The following is an 11,156-nucleotide window of genomic DNA, read 5'->3' on the forward strand; positions in this document are numbered from 1 at the left end:
GAGCAGTATGGTGGTGGCGGTCGGATGTGATGGTGGAGGAAGAGCGTGATGGTGTAGTCATGAGGTGGCGGCGAAGTGAGGCTCGGCCAGGAGGGTGTTCCTGGTGAGCAGCATGCAACCAGCCACCTGTGGGTTGTGCAGCGAGCGGCGGCCTTCTCCTGGTGACGTCGGCGTCAAGGTGGTCACGGTAGGGTGGTCAGATCTTGGCCTGCTTGGCTTCGATCCTGGATGTCGATATCATCGCAAGGTCGTCCCCTGGAGTGGGCGGGGGTCATCATTAGCGACCCTAGCCCTTGCCGATGGTGTTCGATCGTTGTTGTCCTTTCGTTGGTAGGGGAGGAGGGAAGGTGCGTATGGTTCCACGTTTCCCTCGGCCATGGTGGTGGGGTGGCCAACACCAAGTTTCGCGATGGTGGTCGCCGGTGCACGACGAGGAGCGCGGCGATGCGGCGGATCCACGTGAGGTGCACGGGAGGGGGTGTGGAGGAGGGTTGTGTGCCGACTTTGACGATGGCGACGACGTGTGCCTATCCATGAAGGCGACGACGCTCGGAAGGCCCTGCCAGGAAGGAGATCCCGATGGGCAACGGGCGACTGACCGCTTCCGCGTGAGGGGCATGTGCTGATGCCTTAGAGGAGTTGGCGTCGGAGTGGTCGGAGGTGCGGGTCGGACCCATTCTTGTGGCAGTCCCTTGGCGCACGTGCAGGCGGGGGCGGTTGAATTGGCCTTGCACGTCATGGTTAGTTGTTGCTGCTGCTCGGTTGCGTTGTTGATGGTGGCTTGGGTCGCGTTCTCTCGCCAGTGGGTGGGAGAGGACGACGGCTGCACGACATCGACGACAAATTGATGCGGTGACAGTGGTGGAAGGCATCTTGGTCGGTGCTGGCCGAAACCTTGGAGGTGTGGAGATGCGTGGCATTATGGATGAAAATCCTGACCGGTTCTGATCGGGCCGACGACGATGGCACCCTTGGGTGTCGTTTCCGTCCCTGAAGGCGTTGTTGAGTGTGTCGGCATTTTCCTCGCCTGCTTGGGGTTGGCAGTTATCTCTAGGCGAAAGTCTTGATTCGTTGTAGGATCGGCATGATGGCTGCGCCTTTGACGTTATCCCTCTGTAGGGTGCATCGTGCTGGGAGAGATGGTGATCCGATATTTCAGTCCTCCGATGTTTGTCGTTGCCATGGTCGTTCTGCTCCGGCGCAATGTATGGCCGTTGTCGGTGGTTCCAAGACGGTGCCTTCTTCGGGTCCATTCTTCTGTGATGATCGGCGCCGGTCGAGATGCGGCAAGGCTCTCGGTTTTGAATAGGCTTTTTTGTGTTGTAGTTGTATTATCAAAGTGTGGTTGTTTTTGGACTAGTCAGATGTGAAGTTGTACTAGGCTCGTTGATTCGCGACAAATGGTAGTTGTTTTGTACTCCCTTCATTTTTATATACAAGATCACAAACCCATATTACAGATACCAAGGCAAAGTTAATGACTTTTTGTTTGCCGTGTAAATTAATGTGTATTTTTCTCTCTCATGCAAATTAAGTCAATGATCTCACATCCACATGCATGCAAGCGATAATTAATACCCCTTTGTTAGTATTACGAGGCAAACACTATTAATATTGCATCGATTAGTGTTAGTGACCTTATATTTCTATAAATTGTACTTCCTCCGTCACGGTTTAGAAGGTGTGGTTTCGTTTACATGCATTTCCAAAATAGAGGAGGATTAAGACGCGTGGCATTTAATACTTGATTAATTAGAAGTACTACTAGTAGGCTGCATGCATTTCTTGTTTAGTAGTTCTATGAGTTAGTGTGCATTATCTTTTCAAATAGTTAGACGCCGTGTGGTTATTGTGTGAGCACTTACAGAAAAATTAGAGCCAATTAAGATTCGCCTGGTCCAAGAGATTGCTCATGCGCGTCTTTTAAACCGTGACGGAGAAAGTAATTTTGATAATGACCTTGTATTTCTATTAATATCCTCCTTTGTTAGTACTAAGATGCGGGGAGTATTTTTTTTATAAAGCTATATGATACGCAATTTAGGTATTCTTGAAAAAACTTAAACTTAGCAAAACCGTAACCAGTAAGCATGTGGCTTGGTTATAAAGGGAAGCTTCAAGAAAGGAAGGAGTGCCCCAGTCCCGCGCACTCGAGAGGGGCTCAGTCCCATCCTTATCTCCGCTAGCCCCCTTTACTCTCTAGGCCAAACCAAAACCAAAACCAAAACCAAAGCAGGACGCATCCGCATTATCCATCGATCGGGCCTTCGACACCTTGTCCTGTCTGTCCGCTGGTGGCGCCGGGCGCCGGTGACAACCGGCAGGGCAGCAAGCGTGGATCATCCGAGCGGAAGCGGAAGCGCTCCTCCCCCGGCTCCGGCGCACCGTCGCGACAACAGAGGTCCGGTGTCATCGCCTCGTCCGCCGCCGCCGCCGGCGCAGCAACGAGGTGACCGCCATCGCCATGGAGGGCCTGCGGTCGTCGGGGAGGAGGCTGCCGGCGTTGCCGTTGCGACGACGAGCTACCACTACCAGCAGTACGAGCTCGCCGTCATGGTGGCCGCGCTCACCCACGTCATCAGCTCCACTCAACCGGCGGCCGTCGCCGGTGCAAGCACAACCGCGTCCGGGCAGCAAGGTATACCGTATACTACGTACGTTGCTCCATTTATGCATGCCGCAGCTTCCATACTGATTCAGTTAAATTCCATCCTTTTGATGTCCTTGGAATCTTTGTGTGCTGATCTAGATGATTCTTCGTATCCACTTTCGGTCTTTCCATCTCCTTCTACGCGATCCGTGTGTGATTCTGTATATAGAGAGCTCTAGATTGATAAGGCGACCAGCAAAGCAGAAAAGGAAAAAAAGAACTGCAAACAGAAAGAAGGGAAACGAGATTTCGTACGCTGGGGAGGCACGTACGTGTCGAGCTTTGTTTTGGAGAAGTTTAGACTTTGGAACTCGCCAACTGTAGATACCCGACAGACATTCGGGTCTACATTATTGTCCATGTGTCCGCCTACGTGGCAGGACAGTCTTACAAGTTACAACCATCCTCCAACGTGGCAAACAAAAAACACTAACTAATGCTTCCTCATCTCAAGTATATGATACTACTGAATTACTGATTGAGCTCTATATAAAGCTGGGCAGTGGATGCTTTCTGTTTAAATAGCATCATGATGCTCAATTAATAACATAAAGTATATATTTGTCTATTTGGTCTTGACATTGTGTGTCAACATGCATGCATGTACTTGATGGGTGAAACAGTGACCCGCCAACACAGCGCTCCTCTGTCCGCGGCGGCGACATCGTCGTCATCAACGGCGTCGGAGCAGCAGCAGCAGCGTCCGCGGTACCGCGGCGTACGGCAGCGGCCGTGGGGCAAGTGGGCGGCGGAGATCCGCGACCCCGTGAAGGCGGCGCGCGTATGGCTGGGCACCTTCGACACGGCCGAGGACGCCGCACGCGCCTACGACGCCGCCGCGCTCCGCTTCAAGGGCGCCAAGGCCAAGCTCAACTTCCCTGCCGCCGGCCATGCCATCGGCCAGCTCCTGGCGGCCGGGGGCGGGACATCGCCGTCGTTGCGGCAACAGCAGCGACCCGTGGTGGCCTTCCGTCCGCAGATCAACGCCCCGGCAGCTGTTGCTGGGGAGGAGTTTCCGGACCTCCACCGGTATGCGCACATACTGCAGAGCGGTGACGTGGACCTGAGGACCGTTGCAGCCGGCGGGATAACACCGGTGCAGTCGTCTTCGTCGACGCCGGCGCACGACTCTGGGTCGCCGCCGCGGCCGGATGATCGCCGACATGGCGAGAGAAATTCAGGCCCTGGCTGCTAACTGACTAGTACTCTTACTGAATACGTGCTGATCGGCGTGTACATGACGAAAACAAGTTATGTTTCTTTCATCTTTTTCTTTGAATATTTTCCTATTTATTTTTGACAGAATGAATGGACACAACACTGGAGACGGCGTCTGTATCATGTGTACGCCGCATGTACACGCGCATGCCACTGTATACGACAGCACTGAGCAGTGGTGAGGAACTCAGGATTGTGGTCAAACTCTGATAGGGAGCATAGCAACTCGGTCGTGTTTTAAATTTTTGAGACTTATCTTATTTATAAATCACCATGCATGCAAGTTGATGGATGATAATACATGAATCAACACAATTCATTGAGATAGACTCTGCTGCGCCCGCATCCTTATCTCTCGAACACAAGGTCGTAATAAGTTGGTCTCTGTCCCGTGCGCGCATGTTTATCTCCTCCAAGAGTCCAAGTACGCGAACATCAAATTGCTCTATTTTGTGCATACTTCAATATTTAAAACTAACCGTCTTTTTAAGCAAAAGGCCCGGTCTGGCCTCTGCATCAAGCGGTGTACACGTCCATCTTATTAATTGGTAACCAATTTCAAGCCACAAAAGAAGTAAAATAGAACAAAACAACACCTCGGTCCAAAAGGAGACTACATGATTCGTATAAGTACTTTTATCTTCTATTCTTAAATATTTAAAATCCATTATCTAATTTTCCTCTTAATACAACAATGTCACATCATCAAGTCATGTATGTTGTTATAAGTTATTTTTTATTAATCTTTTCATGCAAAACATACCCTCATGCATGAATTTTTTTTAGATAATTAAACAAGACATTTTTATAATGGTGTTTGCATTAACATTAATTTTCTAGCATTTATCCATATATTTTTTTAACAAGTTATCTGCAGCAATGCACGGAGCATCGCCTAGCAAAAAGAAGGTGGAGTGCATAAAAGAAGTCAAGCAACAGTAGGGAGCAAAAGTGAACCTGGGAGTTATTTTATTTTTTTGAAACAGAGGTAAAAGATTTGCCCCATCCATTAAATAAACACAAGAGAGTTGTTCAATTAATTAGTGAAAAACTAGACGAAAACCATCACAAACTGCTGAGCGGCATACACTCAATACCCCCCCCCCCCCCCCCACACACACACACACTCTCCAATAGGGGCATCATCAAGACAACGCGCAGACATCATCCTCAACACTTCTCCCCTAGCATGCCTCATCGCCAACCCTAAAACACTGAGCAAATGACTCCGACTTCACCATAGACGATCATCGACCCAACCCACATTGAAGAGCCATGTGGAGTCATATGAAGACCCATGCCAGAACTTAGACACCTGCGACAAGACAACACAACTCCAACTCTCATGAAGAACTACGAAGGAGAACTAGGCAAGGTTGGCGTTGTGGAGGATCACCGAACGGACCATCCATCGTCCGTCATCATATACCACCGGGCCCCGTCACAGCAACTTCGACTTCATCGTGACAAACAACTGATGCAATCCCACGAACACGCCGGAGAAGAGCCGACTACCACAACCGACGCCATGTCTCCGACCTCGCTCACCACCATTATTGTTGCCATGGAAGCCTCGACGTGAACACCGACGCTATCCACAAGTCCCGCATGCCGATGTCCAGCTCCAAAGATGAAGCCCCCTAGAGGTAAAACGAAAGCAAGGCGCCGCCATTGTCTGATCACGTGGGATCAAGGGTTTCCCCCGAAGCTGCACTTCGCCCGGATCTGTACGAGAGGGGTGCGGCAGCAAAGCAACAATGACTCAAAGAAGATGAACGACAGCCGCAACCATCGTCATCGCTAGTCACAGCACAAGGCCAAGACACGGTTTTCACCCGAGCTCCCAAACACACCCTCGACCGCGCATCAATCCGCACCGACACCGACAAACCCACCCATCACCGCCACCACCAACGAAACACCAAGCACCCGCCTGGGATTAGATCTGAAATGCCTATGACATGCAGCCACACTTCCTTGCTGCCACATGCCCCTTGCACACCCTGGCCCCTGCCAACCAACCACGTCGCAGCACCACCATCACCGCCCAAGCCCCTTGCACACCCATCGCCCTTGTCACGGTGCCCACGCAGACGCAGCGGATCCGCATTGCCTGGACCTCCCGCACGCCCATGACGCCCTCTTGGGCTTGCCCCGCGCAGAACCGCGCCAGTTAGAGCCCACAACGCGCCTTCCTTCATCGGAGCACTAGATCCGCACCACCCATTAGAGTCTGTGCTCCCCTTGCCTCACCTTGCAGCCGTCTCGCCATGCCGCGCCTCCCCTTGCTGCGTCGCCGCTTGTCGGCTCCCCTGCCGATGGTCCAGATCGTCACGCACCTCGAACCCCCGGGACACGGCCACCCCGAAGCAGCGACGCAACATCGCCCCTATGCGCGCCTCCCCGCAACCAACCGCGGCCGCACCCCGCAGGCATTGGCACGAGGGCAGCGCCCGAGATCCCGTCATGGCTAGAAACCCGCACTGCCGTAGCACCAAAGGGGGAAGAAATTGTTGGAAATATGCCCTAGAGGCAATAATAAATTAGTTATTATTATATTTCTTTGTTCATGATAATCGTTTATTATCCATGCTATAATTGTATTGATTGGAAACACAGTGCATGTGTGGATACATAGACAAAACACTGTCCCTAGTAAGCCTATAGTTGACTAGCTCGTTGATCAAAGATGGTCAAGGTTTCCTGACCATAGGCAAGTGTTGTCACTTGATAACGGGATCACATCATTTGGAGAATCATGTGATGGACTAGACCCAAACTAATAGACGTAGCATGTTGATCGTGTCATTTTGTTGCTACTGCTTTCCGCGTGTTAAGTATTTGTTCCTATGACCATGAGATCATATAACTCACTGACACCGGAGGAATGCTTTGTGTGTATCAAATGTCGCAACGTAACTGGGTGACTATAAAGATGCTCTACAGGTATCTCCGAAGGTGTTCGTTGAGTTAGTATGGATCGAGACTGGGATTTGTCACTCCGTGTGACGGAGAGGTATCTCGGGGCCCACTCGGTAATACAACATCACACACAAGCCTTGCAAGCAATGTGACTTAGTGTAAGTTGCGGGATCTTGTATTACGGAACGAGTAAAGAGACTTGCCGGTAAACGAGATTGAAATAGGTATGCGGATACTGACGATCGAATCTCGGGCAAGTAACATACCGCAGGACATAGGGAATGACATACGTGATTATATGAATCCTTGGCACTGAGGTTCAAACGATAAGATCTTCGTAGAATATGTAGGATCCAATATGGGCATCCAGGTCCCGCTATTGGATATTGACCGAGGAGTCACTCGGGTCATGTCTACATAGTTCTCGAACCCGCAGGGTCTGCACACTTAAGGTTCGACATTGTTTTATGCGTATTTGAGTTATATGGTTGGTTACCGAATGTTGTTCGGAGTCCCGGATGAGATCAAGGACGTCACGAGGGTTTCCGGAATGGTCCGGAAACGAAGATTGATATATAGGATGACCTCATTTGATTACAGGAAGGTTTTCGAAGTTACCGGGAATGTACCGGGAATGACGAATGGGTTCCGGGTGTTCACCGGGGGGGGGGGGGGGGGCAGCCCACCCCGGGGAAGCCCATAGGCCTTGGGGGTGGCGCACCAGCCCTTGGTGGGCTGGTGGGACAGCCCAAGAAGGCCCTATGCGCCATAGATAGAAAATCAAAGAGAAAAGGAAAAAAGAGGTGGGAAAGGAGAGAAGGACTCCACCTTCCAATCCTAGTTGGACTAGGATTGGAGGAGGATTCCTCCTCCCTTGGTGGCGCAGCCCTTGGGGCTCCTTGAGCCTCAAGGCAAGCCTCCCCTCCCCTCCTCCTATATATATGGAGCTATTAGGGCTGATTTGAGACAACTTTTGCCACGGCAGCCCGACCACATACCTCCACGGTTTTACCTCTAGATCGCGTTTCTGCGGAGCACGGACGGAGCCCTGCTGAGATTAGATCACCACCAACCTCCGGAGCGCCGTCACGCTGCCGGAGAACTCATCTACCTCTTCGTCTCTCTTGCTGGATCAAGAAGGCCGAGATCATCGTCGAGCTGTACGTGTGCTGAACGCGGAGGTGCCGTCCGTTCGGCACTAGATCGGAGCGGATCGTGGGACGGATCGCGGGACGGTTCGCGGGGCGGATCGAGGGACGTGAGGACATTCCACTACATCAACCGCGTTTCTTAACGCTTCTGCTGTGTGATCTACAATGGTACATAGATCGGAAATCCCCTCTCGTAGATGGACATCACCATGATAGGTCTTCGTGCACGTAGGAAATTTTTTGTTTCCCATGCGACGTTCCCCAACAGTGGCATCATGAGCTAGGTTCATGCGTAGATGTCTTCTCGAGTAGAACACAAAAGTTTTTGTGGGCGGTAATGTGCGTTTTGCTGCCCTCCTTAGTCTTTTCTTGATTCCGCGGTATTGTTGGATCGAAGCGGCTCGGACCGACATTACTCGTACGCTTACGAGAGACTCGTTTCATCGCTACGAGTAACTCCGTTGCTCAAAGATGACCGGCGAGTGTCGGTTTCTCCTGTTGGAATTATGCCCTAGAGGCAATAATAAATGTATAGTTATTATTATAATTCCTGTATCAAGATAATAGTTTATTATCCATGCTATAATTGTATTGAATGAAGACTCATTTACATGTGTGGATACATAGACAAAACACTGTCCCTAGCATGCCTCTAGTTGGCTAGCCAGTTGATCGATGATAGTCAGTGTCTTCTGATTATGAACAAGGTGTTGTTGCTTGATAACTGGATCACGTCATTGGGAGAATCACGTGATGGACTAGACCCAAACTAATAAGACGTAGCATGTTGATCGTGTCATTTTGTTGCTACTGTTTTCTGCGTGTCAAGTATTTATTCCTATGACCATGAGATCATATAACTCACTGACACAGGAGGAATGCTTTTTGTGTATCAAACGTCGCAACGTAACTGGGTGACTATAAAGATGCTCTACAGGTATCACCGAAGGTGTTAGTTGAGTTAGTATGGATCAAGACTGGGATTTGTCACTCCGTATGACGGAGAGGTATCTCAGGGCCCGCTCGGTAATACAACATCACACACAAGCCTTGCAAGCAATGTAACTTAGTGTAAGTTGCGGGATCTTGTATTACGGAACGAGTAAAGAGACTTGCCGGTAAACGAGATTGAAATAGGTATGCGGATACTGACGATCGAATCTCGGGCAAGTAACATACCGAAGGACAAAGGGAATGACATACGGGATTATACGAATCCTTGGCACTGAGGTTCAAACGATAAGATCTTCGTAGAATATGTAGGATCCAATATGGGCATCCAGGTCCCGCTATTGGATATTGACCGAGGAGTCTCTCGGGTCATGTCTACATAGTTCTCGAACCCGCAGGGTCTGCACACTTAAGGTTCGACGTTGTTTTATGCGTATTTGAGTTATATGGTTGGTTACCGAATGTTGTTCGGAGTCCCGGATGAGATCACGGACGTCACGAGGGTTTCCGGAATGGTCCGGAAACGAAGATTGATATATAGGATGACCTCATTTGATTACCGGAAGGTTTTCGGAGTTACCGGGAATGTACCGGGAATGACGAATGGGTTCCAGGAGTTCACCGGGGGGGGGGGGGGGGGGGAACCCACCCTGGGTAAGCCCATAGGCTTTGGGGAGACACACCAGCCCTTAGTGGGCTGGTGGGACAGCCCCAAGGGGGCCTATGCGCCAAGAATAAGAAATCAAAGGAAAAGAAAAAAAGAGGGAGGAAGTGGGAAGGGAGGGGGACTCCTCCCACCAAACCAAGTCCAACTCGGTTTGGGGGGGGGGGAGTCCTCCCCCCCTTGGCTCGGCCGACTCCTTGGGGGTCCTTGGACCCCAAGGCGAGGCCCCCCCTCCCTCCTCCTATATATATGGAGCAATTAGGGATGATTTGAGACGACTTTCTCACGGCTGCCCGACCACATACCTCCATAGTTTTTCCTCGAGATCGCGTTTCTGCGGAGCTCGGGCGGAGCCCTGCTGAGACAAGATCATCACCAACCTCTGGAGCGCCGTCACGCTGCCGGAGAACTCTTCTACCTCTCCGTCTCTCTTGCTGGATCAAGAAGGCCGAGATCATCGTCGAGCTGTACGTGTGCTGAACGCGGAGGTGCCGTCCGTTCGGTACTAGATCGTGGGACTGATCGCGGGATTGTTCGCGGGGCGGATCGGGGGACGTGAGGACGTTCCACTACATCAACCGCGTTCTTTAACGCTTGTGCTGTACGATCTACAAGGGTACGTAGATTACTCATCCCCTCTCGTAGATGGACATCACCATGATAGGTCTTCGTGCACGTAGGAAAATTTTTGTTTCCCATGCGACGTTCCCAACAGTGGCATCATGAGCTAGGTTCATGCGTAGATGTCTTCTCGAGTAGAACACAAAAGTTTTTGTGGGCGGTGATGTGCATTTTGCTGCCCTCCTTAGTCTTTTCTTGATTCCGCGGTATTGTTGGATTGAAGCGGCTTGGACCGACATTACTCGTACGCTTACGAGAGACTGGTTTCATCGTTACGAGTAACCCCCTTTGCTCAAAGGTGACTGGCAAGTGACGGTTTCTCCAACTTTAGTTGAATCGGATTTGACCGAGGAGGTCCTTGGATGAGGTTAAAGAGCAACTCATATATCTCCGTTGTGGTGTTTGCATAAGTAAGATGCGATCCTACTAGATACCCTTGGTCACCACGTAAAACATGCAACAACAAAATTAGAGGACGTCTAACTTGTATTTGCAGGGTATGATTGTGATGTGATATGGCCAACGATGTGATGTGATATATTGGATGTATGAGATGATCATGTTGTAATAGAAATATCGACTTGCATGTCGATGGTACGGCAACCGGCAGGAGCCATAGGGTTGTCTTTATACTAACATATGTGCTTGCAGATGCGTTTACTATTTTGCTAGGATGTAGCATTAGTAGTAATAGCATAAGTAGCACGACAACCCCGATGGAAACACGTTGATGGATGATCATGGTGTGGCGCCGGTGACAAGAAGATCGTGCCGGTGCTTTGGTGATGGAGATCAAGAAGCACGTGATGATGGCCATATCATGTCACTTATGAATTGCATGTGATGTTAATCCTTTTATGCACCTTATTTTGCTTAGAACGACGGTAGCATTATGAGGTGATCTCTCACTAAAATTTCAAGACGAAATTGTGTTCTCCCCGACTGTGCACCGTTGCTACAGTTCGTCGTTTCGAGACAC

At 50.4% G+C, this 11,156-nt stretch overlaps 1 protein-coding gene across 1 annotated transcript; it reads left to right on the forward strand.

The window, feature by feature from the left end:
- Positions 1-2,102: 2,102 nt before the first annotated feature.
- On the forward strand, positions 2,103-3,949 carry LOC123412843 (ethylene-responsive transcription factor RAP2-6-like). The gene is made up of 2 exons (XM_045105789.1): positions 2,103-2,638; positions 3,274-3,949. Exons 1-2 carry the CDS (start codon positions 2,554-2,556, stop codon positions 3,843-3,845), a joined length of 657 nt encoding a protein of 218 aa, XP_044961724.1. The 5' UTR covers positions 2,103-2,553; the 3' UTR covers positions 3,846-3,949.
- Positions 3,950-11,156: the final 7,207 nt, after the last annotated feature.

The sequence above is a fragment of the Hordeum vulgare genome, chromosome 7H (genome assembly GCF_904849725.1).
Source record: "Hordeum vulgare subsp. vulgare chromosome 7H, MorexV3_pseudomolecules_assembly, whole genome shotgun sequence".
Taxonomy (NCBI): Eukaryota; Viridiplantae; Streptophyta; class Magnoliopsida; order Poales; family Poaceae; genus Hordeum; species Hordeum vulgare.